General features: G+C 33.3%; 4 protein-coding genes across 11 annotated transcripts; 2 read left to right on the top strand and 2 right to left on the bottom strand.

Moving 5' to 3' along the window:
• Positions 1-142: 142 nt before the first annotated feature.
• On the bottom strand, positions 143-18,142 carry Cora (erythrocyte membrane protein band 4.1 like coracle). Of its 6 annotated transcripts, none has more exons than XM_072009483.1 (15): positions 17,976-18,142; positions 8,150-8,322; positions 7,912-8,059; positions 7,523-7,817; positions 7,106-7,444; positions 6,844-7,016; positions 6,586-6,725; positions 5,696-5,782; positions 4,352-5,173; positions 2,764-2,967; positions 2,157-2,264; positions 1,876-1,986; positions 1,270-1,374; positions 448-657; positions 143-378 (listed from the first exon to the last, which is right to left on the bottom strand). In XM_072009483.1, the coding sequence occupies exons 2-15, from the start codon at positions 8,306-8,308 to the stop codon at positions 199-201; spliced, it is 3,081 nt and encodes a 1,026-aa protein (XP_071865584.1). In that variant the 5' UTR covers positions 8,309-8,322; positions 17,976-18,142; the 3' UTR covers positions 143-198. The 6 variants fall into 6 exon arrangements, with proteins under 6 accessions (XP_071865584.1, XP_071865585.1, XP_071865582.1 ...); XM_072009484.1 differs by having other exon boundaries at positions 8,150-8,317; XM_072009481.1 differs by lacking the exon at positions 17,976-18,142 and adding an exon at positions 17,676-17,920.
• A 500-nt stretch (positions 18,143-18,642) lies between these two features.
• LOC139990329 (stromal membrane-associated protein 1) lies at positions 18,643-22,948 on the top strand. 3 transcript variants are annotated; one of them, XM_072009500.1, is made up of 9 exons: positions 18,643-18,754; positions 18,923-19,063; positions 19,642-19,775; positions 19,877-20,044; positions 20,132-20,336; positions 20,416-20,691; positions 20,788-21,074; positions 21,152-21,298; positions 21,370-22,948. In XM_072009500.1, exons 2-9 carry the CDS (start codon positions 18,946-18,948, stop codon positions 21,487-21,489), a joined length of 1,455 nt encoding a protein of 484 aa, XP_071865601.1. In that variant the 5' UTR covers positions 18,643-18,754; positions 18,923-18,945; the 3' UTR covers positions 21,490-22,948. The 3 variants fall into 3 exon arrangements, with proteins under 3 accessions (XP_071865601.1, XP_071865600.1, XP_071865602.1); XM_072009501.1 differs by lacking the exon at positions 18,643-18,754 and adding an exon at positions 18,780-18,798; XM_072009499.1 differs by lacking the exon at positions 18,643-18,754 and having other exon boundaries at positions 18,761-19,063.
• A 350-nt stretch (positions 22,949-23,298) lies between these two features.
• Positions 23,299-23,753, top strand: LOC139990338 (small ribosomal subunit protein eS28). Its single transcript, XM_072009513.1, has one exon. It carries the CDS (start codon positions 23,366-23,368, stop codon positions 23,561-23,563), a length of 198 nt encoding a protein of 65 aa, XP_071865614.1. The 5' UTR covers positions 23,299-23,365; the 3' UTR covers positions 23,564-23,753.
• A 92-nt stretch (positions 23,754-23,845) lies between these two features.
• On the bottom strand, positions 23,846-25,174 carry Mrgbp (MRG/MORF4L binding protein). The gene is made up of 4 exons (XM_072009506.1): positions 25,047-25,174; positions 24,775-24,896; positions 24,341-24,698; positions 23,846-24,279 (listed from the first exon to the last, which is right to left on the bottom strand). Exons 1-4 carry the CDS (start codon positions 25,150-25,152, stop codon positions 24,125-24,127), a joined length of 741 nt encoding a protein of 246 aa, XP_071865607.1. The 5' UTR covers positions 25,153-25,174; the 3' UTR covers positions 23,846-24,124.
• Positions 25,175-25,276: the final 102 nt, after the last annotated feature.

Below are 25,276 nucleotides of genomic sequence, written 5' to 3'. Positions count from 1 at the left end.
TGATAAAATAGTTAATTAAATGTTGGCAACAGCAAAAACTGAGTCAAATAATTTGTCATTCATTGTATATCCAAGATATACATAATATATATATATATCAATTTAATTTTTTATTTTATCTTTTTTAAAATTACGAGCATTATATTTTTTAGACAAAGAGTGCCCTTCTTACAAAGGTGATTTTTGATGCATTACAAGTTACTGCGCTGTTTGCTGTTGAATTTCTATCTTTTCTACTGTCATATCAGGGTTCATTGCCGTTGCCTCTTGAATTGCTTCTGCCAAAGCTCGATCATGATCAATCGGATCGCCATCTGATTGTATCGTAATTTTTTGTTCTACACGAGTTTCTACAACTCCATCTCTTTCAGTTTTATACTAAAAATGCAATCACGTATGTATTTAACAGATACTAACAATTAAAAATTAAAAAATTCTGAATCTTACCGTTATCGTTTCAACAGTGCGAGTTTTACTAGATATTGTCTGAGAACTAACTATTTCCCCAGTTGCACTGTACATACCATCTTCACTTTCAACAGCTACCTTTCTAGTTTCAGTTGCTACTAGTGGAACTGTGGTAGTTGTTGTTACATTATTCTCTGGCTCTCCTTTGTAAATATGGGTTTCTGTTTCAACAACACCAGCTGGATCACCCTGAATTAAATTTATAAAATGATATTTCTTTCTTTTTCTCTCTCTCTCTCTCTTTCTTCTCAGAAAGAAGAGTTCAAAAATATATCTAATGCAAAAATAATATACTGAACAGTTATATTGCAGTATATTACTGTACAATTATATTAATATATTACAAGTATAAATACATTAAATAATACAAAGAACCAAAGCATTATTAAAGTATAGAATTTATGTTACTTTTATTGATTAATGATTAATACCTTAAAACCAGTGCCTTTGAATTAATGAGTAGATTAGGTATTTTACTATGATTTTATGAATATCATTTTTATGTTTCCATGGATATCAACAAATGAGTATCAGTGTAAAATGAATATTGATTAAAAGTATATGATGTATCTGTGTATAATCTAAATAATATATAATCTATATGAAAAGATTGGCGCTAACAGTTTACTAATTATTCTAAGAATTTTTATCCATTACAGGACATATTTCTTGTACAGTAAACATATTTAAGTATGTACCTTTGTGAAGATTCATCCTCAGAACTAAATTTTCTAAATTCTCAAAAAATCTTGTTTCTAAAAGAATATAATTTTTTAGTGATTTTCAATCCTAAAAATTTACCTGATAATATTGGTTGTAGAAAGCCTGTTGATCATCTTCAAGGTCAATTGGAGTACCTGAATCATCACTGCTTGAACTGGATGTACTGAGCCTTCGTGAGAACAGCTACACCATGCAATGTGTTAACCAAGCCGGCAAAATTAATTACAAAAATAAAAAAATAATTAAATAAAAAATAGCACTGATTAAACTTTATTAGTCAACCAATATCCTGAATGGATTAAGTATTATTGATATACTAAACTTATGATCCCTTTGTTTAAACATATGATACCGTGATATGCTTACTGAATGTGCATGATTCTTATTTATCAATATGTATATTACACAAAAAATTAATATTATACACTTAAAATTAAGTATATGTTATAAAAACCAAAAAGCTTCATGATATTACCCGAATTTCCGTAAATATTAAACAAAATTATTTAAATATATATGTGCAATGACCATATTACTAACATGGAACATATCTAAATGATTTAATGTTAGGATCAATCAAAACACGGTATGTGATTATTATCACTTACATAAATGCTTACATGCTTCATCCATTAGTGGTGAGCTTGATATATTTAGCATTTTAAGCTGTTAATGAATCATTACCTGTTCACCAGAAAGTACATGACTTGTTGTTCGAACTTCTTGAGTTACTACTCTCTGTTCTTGTCTTGTTGCACTGGTTGCTGTTGTATGTGCTACAGTTTTTTCCTCTACCTAATATAAAAAAAATATAAAAAAATAATTCTAGCTTTATAGAAAAATATATCATGAAATATATATAAAAGAGTTAAAAATATTTGCATATGAACAAGTAGAGTAAAATTGCAATTAAATAAGCAGATTATTTAAAACTTTTTAAGAACGTGAATAATAACATTACAAACCTGACTGGTTTTCTGATTTTTTTCAAGATCTTCATGCATTGTAGCAGTGCGTGTAGTAACAGCAGTTGCTGTCATGTATGGAGCCCTACCATCATCTGATGTCTCTGCCTAAATACAACTACAAGGTAACTAATGTCTTATAATAAAGCAGCAATATGTATGTACATATAAAATTATAGTAAATAGAAGAATATTAATAAGTTACATCTTTATATGTGTTTTCAAGATAATAAAAAATTTCTTTGTTCAAAAATCACATTTGCTACTTATATTAATGACATATATTTCTTACATGCAGTACTTAAATACTTAATATCTAAGAATCATATAACAATGTCTACAGTCTATCTATATCATAAGACTACTCACAATATACCATAATATATCATTCAATAAATATCATTCAAACAGTTCAATAAGCTGGGATCAATAGAAATTTAATCAAGGGATATGGATACTATAAATTGTTTTTAAATCATAAGAAGAAGCTAAATAAAAGGTACTAAGAAAAAGAAAGAAAAAAATAAAAAGATCTAATTCTTTGACAATATCTTTCCCTTTACTTTATATATCTTAATATCATGGATAGTTTTAAAAGTTTCATCACCTTATTAATTTGTGTAGAAACAGTTACTTGGCCTGTGCCTCCAGGTGTAAGATCTTCTACTTTTTCTTCTATGTTTTGTGTCACACCTTCTTGATCCTTCACTACAGATTGTTTAGTTGTGGTTTTCACTATTGTTGGGGTAGTGCTTGAAGTTAAAATTTTCTTCGTTTTTGAAGAAAATGGTTTTATTACATCCCGTATATCCTTTAAAATAGTATAGTATAATGTACAACTAGAAGAGTCAAAGGACGAAGATGACACAGAAGAATCTATGTCAGAAAAGTAAATAGGACACTTCTTGAGTCAAAAATCTAGTATGGAAGAGACGAAAAATACCTCAGAGTTGCCACAATTACAAAGAAATCGAAATTTCTTCAATTAGAAGATCGTTTACTTAAACTTTCGTATGAAAGAAACAGAGTTGTATCTGAAGTTTGCAATTAGCAACTACTAACTACTGCAGGTGGGGAAGATTTGGCTTTAATTATGTGCCTGATGAAGAGAAAAAAGTACTAAGTAGTATTAACAGAAAAAAGAAAATCCAAAGAATCTGAAACTCCTCTTTCAGATCTAATCTCAATTATGTGGAATCTATAGAATTGAGCGAACAGCAAATACCAAACATTGATAAGAACGCACCAGTAATGTCTATTGCACATTATGTCTGTTGCACACTAATAAGAAAGTGTTAATTACCAACCAAGTATGGTGTTTATTAATACTTTAAATTTTATGAAGGAACTTTGACATTTTATTGCCTTCAGATGGTTTGAAAGTAAATGTTATTCATACCAAGAATGATAAACCATTAGATCAAAATAACCTCAGATTAGAAAATCAATAGGGATATATTAGAACTAAAATTGACAAACTCGTAAATCAAGAAATTAGGGGCATAAAAAGGAATTCATTGAAGATGAGATATATAATATAGTTCTAATACTCAATCAACATTTAGTCAAAATACATACTAATAAAGGAAGGACAAATTTTAGGGAAAAATGGAACAGCAATACAATGTGGCAAATTAAATACTCTAAATTGTTTATGCAAATATCATACAGTGCAAATAGAACCTATAGTGAAATTCATTCATCTGAACCCATTAAAGGGGACCAAAAGTTCACATAATTGGATTGTTCATTATAACATTTTGAAATTTCATTTATTGGAAAAAAATTTTAGATAATGTCCAATGAACACATTGAATACTAAGTAAATTTTGTATGTTTTGTTCAAAATATTATGACATACTTTATTAGAAAATAAAATTATTTAAGTACTTTATGGTGTATTTAATACTTTGTATATCAGTTGCGTATCAGATAATCTTTATAGTATTCAACATTAATTATCTTACATTATTTTACATTTATCATTAATAGAACATCATGTTAATTATCTACAATTAATTATCTAGACTACTTCCGAGTACTACTCCAATTATATAAACATCTATAACAATTCGGTTATTTGAATGAAAAATCATAAGTAGTGAAAATAATCAATAAAAAAGAATCTTATTATTCCTATTATATGAAGTTTATCCCCCAACATGTTCAGATAAATGAAATTCTACTGTACTTACCTTCATTTTGTCTTTCTTTTCTTTATCTTTCTTTTCTGACGTTTCCTTGTCTTTCTTTTCTAACGATTCCTTATCTTTTTTTTCTAGCATTTCTTTATCTCTTTTTTCTGGCGTTTCCTTGCCTTTCTTTTCTGACATTTCCTTGCTTTTCTTTTCTGGGGTTTCACTGTCTTTTTTTTCAGACATATCCTTGTCTTTCTTTTCCAACAGTTCCTTATCTTTCTTTTCAGACATATCCTTGTCTTTCTTTTCCAACAGTTCCTTATCTTTCTTTTCAGACATATCCTTGTCTTTCTTTTCTGACATTTCTTTGTCGTTCTTTTCTGAAATTTCCTTGTCTTTCTTTCCTAAAATTTCCTTGTCTTTCTTTTCTGACATTTCCTTGTCCTTTTTTTCTAACATTTCCTTCTCTTTTTTTTTCAATTCCTTTTTACTGAGTGGCTTTATTTCGTTGTTGTCAAGAGCAGCACTTTTTTCCAGCATTTCCTTATCTTTCTTTTTTAAATCTCTCTTAGTGAGTGACTTTAATTCATCAATAAAAGCGCTTCTTTCTGGTGTTTCCTTTTCTTTCTTTTTCAATTCTTTTTTACTAGGTGACTTTATTTCGTTCTTGTCACTTTTTTCTAGTATTTCCTTATCTTTCTTTTTCGATTCTTTTTTATTGGGTGACTTCACGTCGTTGTTATCAATAATAGCACTTTCATTTATTAAATCAGAATTGTTGAGATCATTATGATTTTCCTTTTCGTTTTCGTTTTTCTTATCCTTCTTCTTCTTAAATAGACCACCGGGCGGTAGGACCGCAATTCCTCCGACCGGTTTCTATAAGTAAATTTATAGTCACACATCGCTTCATGCAATAAGCACGATTCAATTCTATCGATAAGCTATTATAAACTACGTGTTTCACATTCTCTTAGCATATATTTCATGCTGGATAACTAATTACGGTCTGCGCTCTCAAAAAAATATCAGTTCTTAATTTTTTTAGATGAATATACTTTCCTGAAGAATTTACTTGTATCTATGGTACATTTCTTTGCTTGAATGTTTCTTGACATAAATCATTATATAAAATGATCGTTAAGTGCATGCTAACATAAGCATTAGCGCAGTTTAATAATTTATTAAAATATTTGCTCATGTGATGTATGATAAAAGAAATTTGAAAAAATTTGAGAAATTCAACTTTGAGGCGATGGCCGTATAATGTTTGCAAAAAATAAATAAAAGATAGCAACATGCACCGAAAAAAAAGGAAAACACCAAATGGTCACATACATTAATATAGATAAAAGTATGTTGGTTAATGCATGACAGTATGTTCCAGGTGAAATTCTATACCTTTTTGCCACGATCTGCATCATATTCTCCTTCCAGACTACTGGTACTGCTAGCTGATGTTGTTCCAGCACTTGTTTTGCGTGAGAGCTACCGGTGTTAGTTAGGTGTCAGTTAGTTTTTATGGTTGAAGCACTAGGATGTGAATATTGAATTCAAATTTGTGAAATTAAATTATTACATACAAATGCCATGTGTTCAATTTCCGATAATAATTGTAAGATAAAACTTTATAAAATCTACACATTTCTAAGTTTCTTGCATAAAAGTATTTCAAGTCCGTATGAATATATACAAGTTAATTAACTTAATATTATGTAGAATGGATAGAAACAATATTAAGTTTGACTTTCCCATCAAGTTTTTAACTTAACATGTGCAATTTTTAATTCAAGTTAATTAACTTGCATGTGCATTATTCAACTTGTTTTGATAATTTTGGAGTAAACGTATTAGATATCTAATGCATTCAACTATCTCTAATACATGGCATACAAAAACTTATCAACATGCCATGTCTACAGATATTATCCGTTTGACTTAAAAACAATAGTGCATAATGATTAATTCCAACTTTTTATGAAATATGTTATCTCTTGCGTATACGTGAACCAATTGATGTTCTACAATTTCTCCGTTGTATAATGTAATTAGGATTTCAATAGTATTTAAAAAGAATGATTATATATGATAACAATAAAGGTAATTAATTAGTTAAATTTATTATTATACCATCAAACTCTTTAGAAAAAGCTTTGTTTGAAAGCGTAGACCGCAGAAATATTGCCTTTAAAAGAATTTCTCATGGAATAATTTTCAATTTGCATGACGATTCCATGCATCCTCTACTAACTATTACTATGTTCAATATATTTAAGTGTATTCTTTTTTACCTTTTCTTTCTGTTTTTTTATTGGACTAGGCCGTTGATCTATATGCTCCATGTCAGGAATCATTTCAGGTTCATAGCTCATTGTATGCCTCTTACTTGGTTCTGAACCATAAGATTCAACTTGTTTAGGACCCCCTAACGCTGTATAATGCACACATACCTTTCAAAATCTTAAAGTGATAACTTTGCGACAAAAGTGTCAAAACGGCACTGGCTGCATATTGCGTCTAAAGTTAATAAGTATCAGAAGTCTTTTTACCATCCATACTACGAGATGTAGGACGACGACCACTTAAAGATCTTTCGAATTGTGGAGGTTGTCTATCAATGGGAGTCTTCTTTGTCTCGTAGTGAGTTCTTCCTGAATATCGGAAACGAGAACCCAGATGTGGTATCAAACCGACTTTCTTTACAGGCTCAGGACTCATGAGCCTAAAAAATGTGAATATTACTTTATCTTATGCTTTACCTTTATTCATATATTTTATGCTACTTAAAATCATTATTAGATAATTATTCACCTGAAGAAAGTATGGTGTTCTACACATACTTTCCATAACTTTTTCGCAGCTCTGTGATTAGCTAATTTGAAACCAATCGTCGATTCAAATTGCTCAAATTCACCCGGCCTAATCTTTATATAGAAGTTATGCCTTTTGTACGAGATTTTTAGTATCTTTGGCCAAGCAAACCTATTGATTCTTAATCGATCCCTATAGACGAGAAGACCCGATGAACATACACCTAACATTATATCCACGCCCTCAGAATCTTTAGCAGGATGAAGATCAACTCCATACATCGCTAACTTTTTTGCATTTTCAAGATAATGGAGTTCTGCTTCCGCGGGTGTTTGACCTCTAAAAATTGGTAAAATTTTCTTTATTATTAACTGTACCATCATTTGGATAAATGGCTAATCATTAAACGAGACTAACTTATGCGTTTTATGAAGGTCCATTACTTTCTCCACTAACTCTGGAGTTTGATTAGGGGCAAATTTGAAATCCTTTAAATATGTACGGCCATGCTCGTCTGGGTCGTAATCTCCGACTTCTGACTGAACTAAATATGAACCTAGAAGAGCATGAGTTACAAACGAACACGGCAATCGGCCTGTGATAATATCGTTTCTGATTTGAAGGCATAGTTGATAACGAGTTATGTCTTCTTGTAATTGGGCTGGGTCCGGAGGATAAAACTTCACCTCGAAATTAAATTTCCACGGTTCGTCTGCAGAATAAAACCAATTGCTTCCAACAATGATATCACATAATATACGAAAAAAAAAAAAAAAAAAAAAAAGAGAGAAAAGAAGACTACGTACTTTTCACAAATTTTGCGATTCTTTTATCCAGATCTAACCAGTTTCGCAAATCGTGTCTGTCCTCGTAAATAAGGCCAAAATAATCCTTCTCCATCAAGTTCATACTCTGACATATCATGTCAAGTAATTCTTGGCCTTTCGCCTTCCTCTGGAACAAAATCAATTTCTCATACGGTTTTCGTCAACGTCGAGAAAACTGATCCTTCTGGAAGAATGAAAGAAAAATTTGATAGCTTACATCTATGTGGAAGTCTTTCACGGTTCCATCTAGCAAAGTGATTCTTGCAAGAGCTGTTTTGCCTTTGCTCACAGGACTTTTGGTCGGCGAGTTTGTTCCAGTCCCATTTTCTGCCGTTACCTCTGGTTGACTACCAGCGGACTTCTGTTCCTCCGGCATATTTCAATCCTGTGCTAAAAAGATTTGTGCGTGTTAATCCATGTTATATAGCAGGTTCCTTACTTTGCTACCAACGACGCATGAATTAATCCTCTAAATAGATCTGCATTCTTAATCATCAACTACATTAAAGAAATAATATTGCGTGCCGGTTCAGTGTATTCGAGTATAGATCCCGTCTAGACCAGAGGGTGCCATGTAGAGAAATAATCAATATTTGCCGGAGCTCTTCCAGTTACACATACCCCGGTCTATAAAACAACCCAACTCCTATCTCGTTAACTATAAAGAAAATATCAGGAAAAAAAAAAAATAACATTAAAGACAACGAAATATGTACTTTGAAATTATTTACTATTTTATACAAGCGTATCATATGAATGAAATCTTCCGCAATAAAAACTCATTTCTTTCTTGTAACGATCTGAACGTTTGCTCATTTTATCATCTAATGCATATACGCAACATGCTCGCTTCTATCTTCGAGGTCTCCAGACAGTAAGAGGAAAACATTGTAGATAGAATGTACTGTTACATCGAGTACCTAGATCCCATTGGTGTACGAGTTTCTACAACATCTAGGATCCGCCAATATCGACATACGCTAAAGAAAAATACTACTAGACAAATGATTTCGTAAAAAGTTTGAGAACAAGTTGCAGTTACGTGCAACAGAGACACGTGTGCGCATTTGTCACAGGTCGTTCGCCTTCTGAGTGAGATAGATAGAAGGTAATACACGTCCACGCAAGATATCTCGATACAAAGCCAATAAGCCGGCGATATTTATAACACCAAGCCTACGAAAATACACAAGCCAGGTATTGTTAGACGTGATAAAGCTGCCATAAAAATACCGCGTCTGTTCAACAATCAACCGTTTCGAACGTGGAATCAATGGTAAAGGGTTTCGAATAAAAAAGCATCGAACGTAAAAATCCTTCGAAATCCAGAATTGATCTTTTCCAAGTAAAAAGTAGCCATGAAAATAATGTGCAACACGACCCTGACCGACACGGTCTGCTGAGACCATGTACATAGTATTGAAATCGACGAGTACAGGTCTGTAGCTCTGAGCATAGTCCCTTATGCAATGCCGGAGAGCAAATAGTAATTCAACCTCAATTACATGGAATCAGAGACATACTAGGACGCCGTTTGTCGTTGCAAATACCATTAGTGCAGCCTTGCTGCAAGAGAGCGAGCGGAAAAATGCACTCGCAGTGATTCCCCGAAGTTTTCGCGATAGTTTGAGGAGCCGAGAGCGGCCCATGAGTCACGCACGAGCAAATACACAAAGGGAGAGACCCGCGTGCATTATCATTAAAACGGAAATCACGGTTTAACGTTCAATTCTGTCCGAATATCTCGTTACACAGACACGCAACCATCGATCCCAACAAAAGAGTAATTACATAAATTTGAACTCTGTTACGTTGTTGCGTAACGTTACAAGCGAGCAAAAAAAAAGAGGAAAAAAATGAAAGAAAGAAAGAGTAAACTCCTTTGGTAACTATACTCTGACATAAAATAGAATAAACTTCCTGCATCACAGATTTTATTAGACAAATGATAAAATTAGTCGTGTGGTATAGAGACAGGTGCGATGCATTGAATATCTATGATTCAACGGTATTCAACTTTTAAATACAACACATAGAGATCACAGAAATCGTGCTGGAATTCATAGAAATAAAGATACGTGGCGGTGCAAGTTCGACAAGCCTGATGTCGTCATCGCTGGAAGCAGACGTCCTTTACAGTACTCTTCACTCTTTACTGCACGATGAAGTAATATCTCGGTTAACAGGCACAATGACGCGTTGACCAATATTATACGTATACACGTATACATATATACTCTAATACGATCGACCAGATTAAAGCCTTGACTAAGTGAATCAACGATATTCCAGAAATGCTAGGTAAGAGACATGGTTTTCAACCGTCTGCGCAGACCATGTTCCAGGCCGTGATAGATACCAAAGAAACATTGGAAACTTAAAACGGGCAGCATGGATTCACGAGACACGTAGAAGAAACCGGTCGATCGTCTCGTTTTGCTAACGGGTCAGCTGAAAGTTTAAAGGCCTGTTGAATGAAGCGAGCCGGTTTGAAAGAATTCGGTTTTTTCGTCGACGTCGCGAAGAGATCCTTTCAAGAAACGCGTGGGTTTCATTTGGCCGTGTGTGTCAAAGAGTTTTATTGTAAACGAGGGTCGCGTGATCCACGACACACGCCCACAACTATCGTGTACACACGTTCAGTGAGACTGAGTGGACAACCGTCTCATCCTTCATAAGTATTAAAGAGCTATCGTCTTTAATGAATGAATTCATACCTCTCGAGATACGGCGGCGCAGAATTACTTTCGAGGCGCGTTGCTCCACCTTGATAAAAATAGATGAGATCGAAGTTCCGACTGGTTGCACGGAATTATTTATTCCATCTCCGAGACTGAAATTTATTAAAGTTTGCGCAAATTCCTAAATGATGCAGTAATGGAAGAAAATACGAGAAAGAAAGTTAGTATATCTGATTGAAAAAATAAATTACTATTCAAACGACAAGTAAACATGCAAAAACTCTTCTATGAAATTAGAGTCAAGAAATAGCTTTTTAATCCTCGGTCGCGACCTTCACCTTTACCTATAGATGTTCGCAGCCTTGTCACTATTTTACTAGCCACTACTTTGCTATTTCATTAAATCACTAGTATGTTTAAATTTGCCTTTGCAAATTTTTCTCACTTTTGCTCTAAACTTCTCATGGATTTATTTATTGAAGTTTTTTTACAATCGAAGATACTTAAGTGCTAAAGCTATCAAAATTCTCCGTTGAATTGCACTAATGAAATAAAAATTCAAACTCCTCTCAGAAACGAATTGTCCATAATTAAGGTTCTAAGGTTAATAAAACTCGAGTTACGAGAAATAAAAGGGTAACCATATGCATTGTATCATAATTCCCAATTAACGAAACTTTAGCGGAAGGCAATACATCGTTTTAGTAATTTAACTATCAAGGTGTACCACATCGAATACCCAGGCACGCAGTTAACGAATCGACGAAGTCATACCGCAAACCGTACTCACGGAAGAGCACGAAGCGCAGAGGATGTCATTAGAAAACACGTCAGCTTTGCATATGCATGCACCACAGGGTTTATTAACCCAATGGTGGTGGTACTTTGCAACTGTACGTGAATGAATACACGGTGCTCCAACTCGAGCACAAGTGGACCCGATCGTTTCGAATGCCGGCATTTAAATCCCTTGTGTCGACGTCGACTTCTACCTAATACGAGTCTCCGGTTCACGTGTGAGACATTGTGTCCTCGGCGAATCGATAAAAATGCACGTGGTTCTTCCAGAGACACGAGAGGCGAATATCAACCTCCGTTAGGGGATGTTTGATCGATCGACGTTTCAACGAGCGATATTTAAATCATATAGAAACCGAATCTCTGATTATCTCTATCATGACAAATCGCTTGGTTCCTGTAAATTTATATTTTAATCTTAATGCTCTGATAAAATTCAGAAGTTTATGATGAAAGGCGTCGAGTTGATCATTGCGACTTGGGAGTAGTTCATTTGCCAGCTCACAATTTTCCGGTCGGTAGGTGGTAACATACGACTGCTGAAGTATGGCCAAACTTATGGCTACTAACCATGCAACTGGTACGACTAGAAAGAGAAAAGGGAACTCTGCTTGTTCTTCCGCCAACCACCTGATCTTCCAGGAGGTAAAAAGATTCGATGCATTACGAAAATACACCACTTGTTACTACACTGCGAATATTTTAAACTGCTCTTAATACACAAACATATAGATATAAAATATGTAACGCGAAACAAATCTCTGCTTAGGTACCACCTCTTTCATTTTGTTCATAAAAATGTAAATTTACATAAACGTTCGCATTCTATTACCCTTCGTCAGCTACGATTCTCTTCCAAGAAAGTTTTTAGGAAGATTTTTTACGACATCTCTAAGAAATTTAGATCTCAACCAGAAGGCAGACCTGCTGCTCGCCTCAGGAGAATCTGACGTCGAGGGAGATTAACGAGTAGAACGAATCTCTCACGCGTGAAAATTATGGTGAAGGGGAAGAAAGAATCAGAGCTCGTTTTCGCGAGAAACGATGGAGTGACGGTGACTTTTCATAGTGATAGAGACAGGCGCAGATTTAACCGTAGAGTCGATTCATTCGCGAGGGTGCGTACACAATTTAAGAGAATTTTTATCGGTGTCGTGCAGACGCGTCCCGCTTCACCGATCGAAAACAACGGGGTTCCCCGTGCGTTTATCTCCTTCTCTCGTTCAACCCTTTCTTTCATCGCGTTCGCAGCGGCATTCATCGTAGGTCTTCCTCTGTCGCGAGTTTCAATGGTAGGAATTGCAGGGGTGAGAAGACAAGAGCAGGGGAAACAGACACAGAGGGCGAGGAAGATTCTTTGATGCGTGAAATTAAAGGTCTGAAAGCTGTAAAAACGTCGTCGAAAATTTTACCAACCAGGATATACCGATTCTTCTCTGCTTCTCTCGTTCGTTCAAATCAGACCTACGAATTTTACCCTACGCTCTTTTCCGCTGGTTGCACGTAGATTTATTCAGTCGAAAGAGCAAGCAAACGCCTCGCCTCGTAATTTCAACTGGCGAAATTAACCAGCAATTACGTTCTCGAGCTAAAGAATAAGCGACCTCGTGTGTGTTAGATTGGAGAATGAGTGAAAGGTTCGAACTTTAATTAAACATCGCGCTACGACTCCCTCGTGTATTTTTACACGAGGATTCGTTCACAAGTGTTCAAAGAGGAGCCTGTTACGTGTGCGTAGAATTAAAAGCTCGAGAGCTCGTTCACGACGAAAACATATAATACAGCCTCGATCGCGTGTTGCACACCATGCCGCATGAGTCATCTTTAATTTTGATCATTCTACAATTTTAGAAGAATTTCAAGAACATTAGTACAAATATTATATATGTCAGTATGCCACTAATGTTTCAGTATGTGTAAAGAACAACCAGTTTTTGCTGAATTCGTTGAATTTTCACGAGGACAATAAAATTTCTTTGTACAAACATAAACGCAATCATAAACAAGCAGTCTTTCCGTTTTGTTTCTCTGGATTCACAGTGATTTGGTGCCAACAATGGCAATGGCCTTTTTTTACGACCACTTTTTCCCCGCGTAAACTGAGATAATTGGCCGTGTCCTACCATAACGCTACGATGCTGTTACTCTGCATCGTTATTGTGCTCTGCTTTTTCATGGTTAAATCGTTCCCTGTTCCCAGTGCGCGCCTTCACTCGCGGAATATTTATTCCAAGTTCCCCGTTAGTGAAAAGTTTTCCGATCTCCAAATCTCTCACGACCCTAATTCCATGCCCTTTCTTCGTGGAAACACAAAACTGTTCCATCCTTGTAAAACTGTGCACATCTCGCGTGCTAGAAATTTTTCAGTTTTAATAAAATTCGACATACATACGTATAATAATCTTATCTTTATATTACTTAAATTTATTACTTAAATCATACATGTGAATCTTCCGGAAGCTAATCCAATCGATCCCATTCAATTTTTCTAATCAATTCTAATCAATTTTTATTAATTTCTTCATTTAATTAGGCTTCTAGAGCCAGTTTTTTGTTTCATATTATATTGTAAAGTTAGAAAAGTACGATAATCTATACGCAAGATACGACGAGGCAAAAGCTATTCTAAATTGCTTATTACATTGCTTAAGTTCTTATAACTTAGACTGATCCAAAGGCTTTAGATATCGTAAGTAAAGTTGCTTGAATGCGAACGATTCCAACTCGACTATCTGAACTCGTATGGTCATAAACTTGAAGTGAACTTATTAAATTCACCGAGCATCTTCAATTCAAGTAACTTGACTAACTGAACGAGGCTTTGCGTGCCACGGGGATTCGCCAAAGAGAAAATATTCTCAACGATTAGATGCGCCAAGCGGCCATGACGGAAATGGAAAAAGCGAAAGAAAGAAAGCACGTATCTCGTTGATTATTACATGCGCGATTTAATCGAGGGATACAAGCGTTGGTAAAACGTATGGTAGATATATTCTGTGAACATGGTGTAACCCATAAAATGCCTGACAGAATATATATATATAAAAATATAAATCGGTGGTGAATATACAAACTAAGAATACAATGTGATTTAAGAGTACGTTGTTGCTCTATATGTTGCTTTGAATGTCGTACGCGAAGGATTACACGAGCGACTATTTAAGTTGATCACAAATTACAGTGCCAATCATAGTACAGCGGAGCACGTGACGATCGTAGATCGTAGCCACGCCTTGTTCGCATTTATCTTTCGTGTTTCTTTCGCGCGGGGAACGCCAATACTTCCGGCGATTGCTTTACGGAAGATAGATATATACATAGTACGCGAGTGCCAGCCAGCCGTACAATTAAATTTTACGTGAATCGGCCAACCACGCGGAGTATATACGCTACTATGCTAACAGGTGTGATACGCCTGAAACTGTTAGATACTATTATTATATCATACGAACTAATATGGATCCACGCGTTTCAATTTTTATTGAATATGGAAATTCTTGATAAGAATACCGACTGAGTGTCAATAGACTGATAAAAGTGTCTGATAATAGCACCGATTATCGTTCGCGATGAATGCTACTCATTCTCTCATGTACCGGTCGACCAACGTATCGCGTGTTATTTATTTACTTGATATAACAGCAAATTGATATATGGATTTTTATAAGTACGTAGGTCTTTTCTGAGTGGTTTTTTCTTGTGTTCATACTGAATCTTTCGAACTAATCGTGTTTTAAATTCGAATGATTTAATTAACTGAACTTATATAACCATAAACTTGGTTATTTAAGTTCATCAAACACTTTCGATTCGAATAACTTGACTAATCTGAACTAAATTTCGTGTACTTTCTACACCTGAACTATCTAATCCTTTTACACAGTTACAAAGTAGATCATTCTTCTTATATTTACATTTCTTTAACAAACATTTTATTTTGAACAAGCTGTACAAAACGCAATGCGTCTCATTTTAATAGTGTTTTTCAATGTATATAACTAAAAATCTGTCTGTCTATTTGCTATCAATTTGAGAATTTGAATAGTCAAGACATTTGAACGGGATTTGTGTCATAGTTCACGTGCACGCAGCTCCATGTGTATGGGAGAAAGCCACGTTATACGGTGTATTTCACCGGTGTGTAAGCTCAGTTCCCCCAAGTTCATTGTAACTTTGGTCGTGTCGTGTATCACCTCCTATCAACGTCACACCTCCCTACACGCATCGCTCGTGAATATACTTCCTTGCTCTGGTTAACGGGTATGCATCGTTTGAGGCAATAATCCTAAATACACGCTGGAATCTATACTTACATTGGTTAATCTACGTGTTAGCTAGTCTCTGCTACTATGTATAATTTGAACCGATTAAAATGATTGAAATATTTCTTTGATTTCATGTTGTCACATAAAATGGAATAATCTGTATCACATACGATGAAAATTTTATAACGCGAAGAATAGTTGCCGTTGCAGAGAGTTTTAAGAACGTATGCATATATGTATGTATGTAGATTGAAATGCAGAAAAGAAAGCTCTGATCGATCATTGGCAAGAGCTAGAAACCGGGCTAATGGATGTTTCGAAAAGCTAGCATTTCTGTGACAAAGTACATAATTGACCTAATTGATCGTAACAAGCGTTCGCCGGCAAAATGACGAAATCCCAAACCTCGAACAAAAGGTCTCGTAGAAGGTAAAATCATATGAGTCATCGATATCATCTAAAACAACAAAATTCTTCCGTACTATCTGACGATTTATATGTAGATATTAATTTTGTTATTTGTATCAATTTTTAGAAATTAATTCTATCATACCATACTATTCTACAGTATGTAGCTCTAATAGTAATAAAATCATTTGTTGAAACTATTCATAGTTTTAGAATAATTTGAGTGACAATCTATGTACATCTAACATATAATTTTAAATCATAGATTCCAAAGACTATAGATTTTCGATAAAAGAACCAGCAGATAATTAAAAAATTTATCAAGTTCGACAAATCACTGGAAATTTCCTTGTTTGATTGAATCTACAGTATAAAGTAAGAGAGAGAAAGAGAGAGTGTGCATGGCAAAGTACCAAGCGTGTGGCACACTTCGGGAAAGCACTTTAGCCTCAGGGTCGCACATGAAAGCGGGAATGATACGATAATGGAAATAAATTGCACGGTGTTATTTAAAATTTGTCAATTATTCTCGGTTTAGTGACAGCGTAATTTTCTTAATTTTCGCTCAACACCGATTTCCAACGGATTCTGCGCGTCTCGTATCACGACTCACAAAAGAATGGATGATAGATAGTCTTTCTGACGAAATACGATACATGGCACACAAAGAATGTATTCAATTTTGACTCTATCGATTCCATTTGTCTGTCAGAATTCTTAAATTACTTTAATCGAATAATTTCTGGTAAACAGCGATATATTATTATACAACCTAACAAATTTTGTTACAAATTTAGCACTAGATGTAACAAACTTGTTGAAATGGTAAGACTATGGTCTTTGCAATTACTAAAAATATACAGATGTATTTGGTAAGGTATACATATTGAATTTTACTAAGATAGAAACAGAATTGTGACTATATGCTTATTTATTTTCATTAAATCGTCTCGATCTAAATTGTATCTGTATAGTATATCTTTTGTAGTATACAGATCAATAGTTTTAGTTTAGTTTTTAAACACTGCTTCACATGCTGCACGATGTAATAATATTCATGCAATTTAAGAAAAACACTACGATAGTAGATATAAACGTTGTATCGGAAATTTCTACCAACCGGACCAAGCAGATGTTTCCGTATACTGTTGATTGAAACATATATATATATGTAGAGTACGAAATATTTACGTATCAATATCCTCGACATTTTTAGTAACATGTATAACAGTGGATAGATGTTATTCTTTCCAATATATACTTTGACATCACTGGAGATTATGTGAATAATACATATTCTTTTTACAATATCAACTTTTATACAAAAATTCAATGAGACATTCGTAATAAAATGACAGAAATTTAATCACTATGTAACAGTCGGTATATACATATGTACTTCTGTAAAATGATAGTAAACATTGGTATTTAAAAACATGCATTCTAGTTCATCGGCATTAAGTTGAAAACTATATAAATTTGTTACTAATTTCATGTCTAATATCTTAAAATGATTTAATACTGTCGAAGAAAACCTTGTTACAGTGTGTCACGAAAGTAATAAGTGAAATCTGAAAACTAATAAACTTACCTATAGGATATAGACGCGATCTTTTCTTAAATAATGCACCACGATGAGAAAATCGGAGATAAAGATATAATAAGAAAAAATGTACACAGGGTTGAAGCACTAATTGTTTTTTTCCCCAGCAGATAACGGATTACTTCCTACCATAAGCACATAAACAACTCTTGTTCCAATTCCACCGACGGCTACGAATACGAAACAGGTCCGTCGAATCGCGGGGCGACGCTGGATGCGGCCACGGCCCATACTCGCACCATTTTCAAATAGTCCCCTCACGAGTACAAATATTTATTGCTTACGTACCTTGATATTTTCCAATTCTTCGCACAGCGAGCAATCACAGTTCATAGAAAATGCAACTGGATTAGAAAATTTCCGTGATAACAACACACTATTTAATTCAAACCGTGAACACAACGAATATGGAACTGCTTTCAATGTCCTTACGCGCGAGTCAATATGGCTGACTACGTAGGAAAATCAGTTTCTCTTATGACGCAATCAAGCGAGTACGCCCCAGCTTAGACACATTTTCTCCACTAGATAGCAGCAGCTGAGCTGTAATCTTGACGGCCGGTAAAAAAATTCCAACAGTCGATAAATAGAGAAATCATTTTCTCATTTTTGTGTCAGATGCGTGATATTACCTATTCGATATAGAATAAGATTATGACGTTAGTAGCGATTGGAATTAAAATTAAGAGCTATCCTACAATTGTTTAACGATTTTATAACGATATTCTATCGGTAACATGGAAAGAATCATTGAAAGTGAAACTAAACCACTAACTACTAATAAAAGAATTGGAAATCCCCTAAATTGTATGATACAAAATACATTGAATATTAGATCTATCGTATATACATCGTCTGTGTTATAATGAAGCACATGTTGAATTCACATACATACGAATTGATTACGTGGCTTATCGGTAGAGCAGTAGAGTATATACTTGCTTACTTGAATTATAGTGACTACACGATTCAAAAAGGTATCGATAGATAGAAACACAAGATAGATGTTAGAGTCGTTATCGTTGACGATCTACTCATTATTTCGTCTCAGATATTGGAACGAGAGTGTAAGTACAATCGAATAGAATTCTTTCAACTACATGACGTTTCTGTGAGTAATGAATTGAACTATCGGGGGCGTTCGCTGACCATTACTGCATACTACTTGACGGATCTCGTATGTGGTATGTGTCCAGTATTGTAAGAAGAAAACATTGTTTTGGATCTGTGTGCAGGAAAACCTCGTCACTGTATAGAAATGACGTCCCGCCTGGAAAAAGAACGTTCCAAGCAAATACAAGAGAAATGTCAAAATCTTTTGATACAAATGCTACGTGATGAGGATAATAAGTATTGTGTCGACTGCGATGCGAAAGGTTCGTGCGTCAATTATATATTTTCTAGCGATGTCTTGTTTCTGTTCGACCGATGAACCCCCATTATTCTATCCACTCCCTGCAAATATTACAAAATTGTATTTTTATATGTAACGGTTCATCTAAGTCATCGATATTGATTTGAAAACGACCTAGTAAGACATTATAGATTTTTAATTCCTCTGTGACAAAACCTTAGATGACAGCGATTACGAGTGAACGTCACCGTGGTTTCCTCGTTGTTCGTTCTCTATTCGTATACTTACTTGTTCTCCTTTTTTCTGTGAATCTCTAATAAAGAACTTTTCAGACAAGTGACACTTACCATTCCTTATCATTTCCTTATTTCGTGTATTTTATATGTCAATAAACCTTTAAATAACCTGAATCTTTAATTGCTTCATTTTATGTAAAATTTCTGTTAAATTGTACTCTTCTTATGGTATATACGCTCTGTACAAATAAAATTTTATAGCACTGTATTTCTTTATCTATATTGTTAAATATTGTTTAAAAATTAAGTACAAATATGTTCTTTTATTGTATGCACTAGTTCCACATTTATGTATGTTTCATAGGACCAAGATGGGCTAGCTGGAATCTAGGTATATTCTTGTGTATTCGTTGTGCTGGAATACACAGAAATCTTGGAGTTCATATAAGTAAAGTAAAATCTGTTAACTTAGATACATGGACACCAGAACAAGTAGTGGTATGTTTATAGCTATATCTTTATTTCAAAATTTCTAATTATGAATATTATTTATAACGCAAGTGTAACATATGATAAATGTAACACATTTTTATTTTTAGAGTTTACAACAGATGGGTAACTCCCGTGCAAGAGCAGTTTATGAAGCAAATCTTCCAGATAGTTTTCGGAGACCTCAAACAGTTTGTAGTCTTGAAAGTTTTATTCGTGCAAAGTATGAACATAAAAAATATATAGCCAGGGAATGGGTACCACCTCCTTTACCAAAGGTAACACTATCACACTTAAAAAAAATCAACTGCTCTTAAAGTATAATAAAAATTCAAATACAAATAAATTCATTAATAAATGTGTAGGTCAATTGGGATAAAGAGCTTGACGAAGAAGCAGAAAGACAACGTAGGAGGAAAAAGGAAAATTCTAAAACCTCAAATAATCAAGCTATACTTCCACCTGTAAAAAAACCAGAAGTAGTGCCTCAGTTGCCAAAACCTAAAAGTTCTGTTAGTCCTAAACCTAATAGAGCAAATAATTCTGCAACCCTAGACCTATTGGGCTTAGGTATATATTTCTTCCTTTAGATTTCAATAATAATATTAAATGTAACTTATATTTCTAAAGATACACAAATTTTTAATAGATGCTCCAGCACAAAATCAAACAAGTGTAAATGGTGCTGGAGATGATATATTTTCCTCTTTTTTATCTGCACCTCCAGCTTCAGTAGCTTCAACAAGTAATAGTACTTCTAATACAACTACAAATGCATCAACAACAATCAGTAAAAATGAAGAAGAAAGCTTTTTCGATCAACCAGCACCATCACCTCAAGAAAAAAATAAAATGTCCAAAGACAGTATTTTAGCCTTGTATGGTACACCAAGTAATCAACAATCAGCAATGTTTGCAGTTCCTGGTATACATACATTTGCTAATTTAAATACACTGCTAAGTTTGAAATATGGATACAATTTTTATTTTGTATTTTTTGTAATTGCACTTCACGTTTTAGGTGGAATGTATGCTCAACAATCTACTGTTCAGTATAATCAAATACCAACTGTAGTACCATTTGGTCAACAAACTAATTTTCCAAATCAACAAAGTTCCTTGACTCAACTTCCCACCCAGATATCTGTTACACCTAATCAACTACCTATCACTCAGAATCAAATTACAGTGAATTCTACTTCATTAGGACCAGTGGCATCAAATACTTTAGGAAACTGTTTACATGTAGGCCAGATAAATCAGATGAATGGTGTACCTAACCCTGCCATTACAATGCAATCCCAGATGGTACATAAATTTGTGTGTGGCAAGCTACACATATTGGAGTTATTTGTCGATAAACTAATTGTTTTGTATATTACTAGGTGATGCAATTAGGACAGTCTAATATTAATAGTAATAATGGTTGGAGTGGAATGTTAACACAAAATCTTCAACCAGCTCCTGGTAGCAATCCTTTTTTCAATTTAACGTCTCAACAACAGCAACAATCTGTTACATTTGGCCCACAGGTATATAAATTTGTTACTTATATATAATATATATTCTTGTAATGACAATGATGACTATATTTACATTTCAGTTACCACAACAAATGGCACAACTTTCCTTAGGTGGCACGAATTTTTCAAGTACCCCAGGGAAATCTACTGCTACAACTGCACTTCCTGGACAAACGCTTTCCACCAATTTATGGCAGTAAAAGTCTTATGGATATTATTAGTTGATTGATTATTCCATTCAGTGTTGTACACTAGTGTCGAATGTTTGTTATCCAACATGATTAAATTTCCATATTAGTTTGGAAATCTCTGGGATATAACACAAGAAAGACACAAATGAAGAGTACTCGAATACTGTCATTTTTGAAAAGTAATTCGTGAATGCATACAGTATTTTGAGCCTAAAAGGTTTTTCTTCTAAAGCTTTGCTAGCTTTCAACGTTATTGTTGGAAAAGTGGGAACTACAAATAAAAACGAATTTTTGACTGATTATAAAGAGTTGTTCATGACGTACAGTATATATGTATTTGACAATGTAATTGTATTATTTGCAAAAAATGGGTGCTTTTGTATTCACGATGAATGTATGTCAGGGTCCACTTTCATTATAGCAAACGATTTCATTATACTTAAACAAGTACAAGCATCTTTAGTACAATAAGCATAGTTTGCGACATAGTTCATTTTTACCCCAAAACATAAAAGAAAATCAGGTATATAACAGTTTTCACGGACAATTAAAGTTCTTTGATAAATTATATATCAAAAGCTAATTTACTTAAACAGTGACCTTTCTTGTTTCAAAAGCAACTTTATTTTCTAGCATAACGTTGCAATGTTTGTATGTACTCAAAATGTATTGAATGTTTTAAAGTTTATTTGCTACCTTTATCTCCTATTAATACTGATTTATGTAAAAACTGGAAAAACTATGTCTTGTGTTTTAAAGAGTTAGTGATATTGTTACTGTTTCAGTAGTGTGTTGCTTGGAGCGCTAAACTGCAACGTTGATTGTAGATTAAAGAACATTTTAGACCTTAATATTCTTGAGCAAGTATTATTAATACATCTTGTCAAAATGTATTTAGTGTTTTTGTTAATATCTAATGGCAGAGACTTAACAAACTAAACATATTATCTATACTTTGATTCTTATAGCATACATTAAATACTACAAAAATTTATGATTTTAAATTTTATGCATTTAGAACTAAATTTTAATTACGATTGATTGTTTGATGAGAATTAAAATTCTATGTAAAACAGGTTTGGATGTTTGCCTGTTGAAAAATTATGTAATTTATTACCGTACAATATGATAAATATTGAAACTTGACAATAAGTTCTAAACATATTATCCGTCACAGTCATGTTTTATTGAATTGAATTTTTATCTTATCAAGTAATATGTACTTGATCATGTAGTTGAAGAAAAGATGCATGATACAAATGTAAAAAGATTTTTTTATGTAATTTTATAAATAATTATGAACTATCATACAATCTAAATTAATTAGGACTTGTGACTTGCTGTTGCGTCGAGAAAAATTAACATATTGTAAAACTGATATAAGTACAAATACACGTTGTCAAAATATTAAAAAAAATGTATAATGTATAATTTATAAAACTTCAATAACAATTGAGCAATCAATCAATCTTTAAATGTTTTCAATCCTATGATAACTAAATGAAATAATAATATTAAGGAATAGTTATAACATTTCCGTTATTACTTTTAAATTACATGTGGAAACATTGAAAACACGTTTAAATTCAAAACGCCATCTACGTATTATATATTAGTAGATAGATTACATTAATAATTTATGTTTACGACAATCAAATAATTCTTATCTTTACAAAATATACGTTCTATATCACTAACTATATAGTTATATTTTTTACATTAACCATTATCATTTAAAATTTTCTAAATTAAATTCAATGATACTACTGGAGAAGCTCGCCGGAAATTGTCAAGTTGAAGTCCTTTCCTGGACTGCGTAGCGAGAAAAGTTCCTTCTTTTGCCTACAACGTCTCTTTGCTATTACATCAAACACGTGAAACAATAATGGATAAACCAGTAGTTTTGGCTCGTGTTATAAAAGTTCTAGGAAGAACTGGATCACAAGGACAGTGCACCCAAGTAAAAGTTGAATTTCTGGGCGAACAAAACAGACAGATCATCAGGAATGTAAAAGGCCCGGTACGAGAAGGTGATCTTCTAACCTTACTGGAATCTGAACGTGAAGCAAGAAGACTTCGATAAATAGATAAGGAGAATTAATTGCCAGCACATGAAAATTACCAATAATGTCTGGACTCTACAATTCATTCCGTCAACAAAAATGGGTACTATCCAACTATTCCAATAGCACGAGCCTCCTTGGTTCAAAATATCCATGTCAATGAAGATGTTTACAACTTTTGTAATAAATACTGGCTAATATTTGATTGAACATTTAATTTTGTTTTATTTTTCATATTCCCACACATGTGATTCTACAAATATGATATTGTAAAGAGCAAGTTACTTAATAAATCATATTGGTTCTAATTAATATGCTCGTATCTTTTATGAAAAAATTATATGTACATAAGTTTTCATACATTTAATACTTTCTTCTCTTGTATTGATTACAGAATATGTTATATTTACAGTGATCTAGTGTACATTCTTTTAATAAAATTGAATTTCAAGATAGTCTTTCATATAAGACCTAATGTGATTCATATATAGAAAAATGCATGATTTATATTTTCTTCATACATTAAAACGCAATATTTATACACAATATAAGGTACAAGAAAAATAATTTTATATAAATTGTTATATCCTCCTTCGTTTTGGTGGAGGTGTATCACGTGGACTGGAAGATGCTTTAGATGTACTATCCATACTTTGCCTAGTTGGTCGTTTTGGACCTCTTTTTAAACTTTCACGGCCAGAATCAGAATCCTTACGTTCCTTTTTGCCATTTGAAGCTAGAAAAAGATATATAGTTTTAAATACACTTAAAAATATTAAAGACAAATATATATATACCTGTTTCTTCAAGATCATCCTTTCCCTTTGACCGGCCCTTAGAAGATTTGTATTCTTTCCTAACATCTTTTATTTCTCTAAGCTTATCCTTTTTTAATTCTATATCTTTAACATATTTCTTAAATTCTTCTTTTTTTTTATCAATGTCTTTACCTCCTTTAAGATCGCGAAGAATAGTTTCTTTTTTTGTAGGATCTTTAATTTCTTTATCTTTCTTAAGCTCCTTAAATTTTTCCCGTTGATCTTTTAGCTTTAATTCTGGTTCCTCTCTTTTTCGAGATTTATGAGGTCCCAAAAATTCTTCTGGTAAAGAGAAATCTATCTCTTGACTAGGAAATGGTAAATCCTCCATATCATCCTAATATATTTTGAACACATTATCAACATTATTTTAAACAATTATAAGTAATTTTTTACAACATAATAGTAAGTACCAAAGCCATTAGATCATACATCGACTCTAAATGTTCCCAAATTATTTTTAATGACACATCTTTGTGAATGGCAGCACGAAATTTTTCCCATATGCAGACCATATGAAAATATTTATTAATACCTTAGAAAACAAATATTTAATAAAATCTTATTAGCTAGCTATATATCTTTTGCATAAACTTATCACATATCACATAAAATTATGAATACTATTTTTATTATTAATGTAAACATAACCTAAGAAATGTCATTGTGTGAATTGAAATCTTACCAACAGGCTTATGTCCATTCATAGCAAAGAATAATTGAATTTCATTTTCAACATTCCATTCTATTTCGTCAGTAGAAGCGTCTGTTTGTTTCTCTTTAACTGCCATTGTTAATTTTTATAAAATTACAATACGCCAATTTTATAACGGTTACATTCTTCATCAATGGTGATGCAAACAGTGTAGCCAAATGCTATAACCTTGTTAGCTTTAAAAAATTGTGTACCATATT

The sequence above is a fragment of the Bombus fervidus genome, chromosome 8 (genome assembly GCF_041682495.2).
Source record: "Bombus fervidus isolate BK054 chromosome 8, iyBomFerv1, whole genome shotgun sequence".
NCBI lineage: Eukaryota > Metazoa > Arthropoda > Insecta > Hymenoptera > Apidae > Bombus > Bombus fervidus.
The sequence above is the reverse complement of the archived record's forward strand: the minus strand, read 5'-3'. Positions and strand labels throughout refer to the sequence as shown.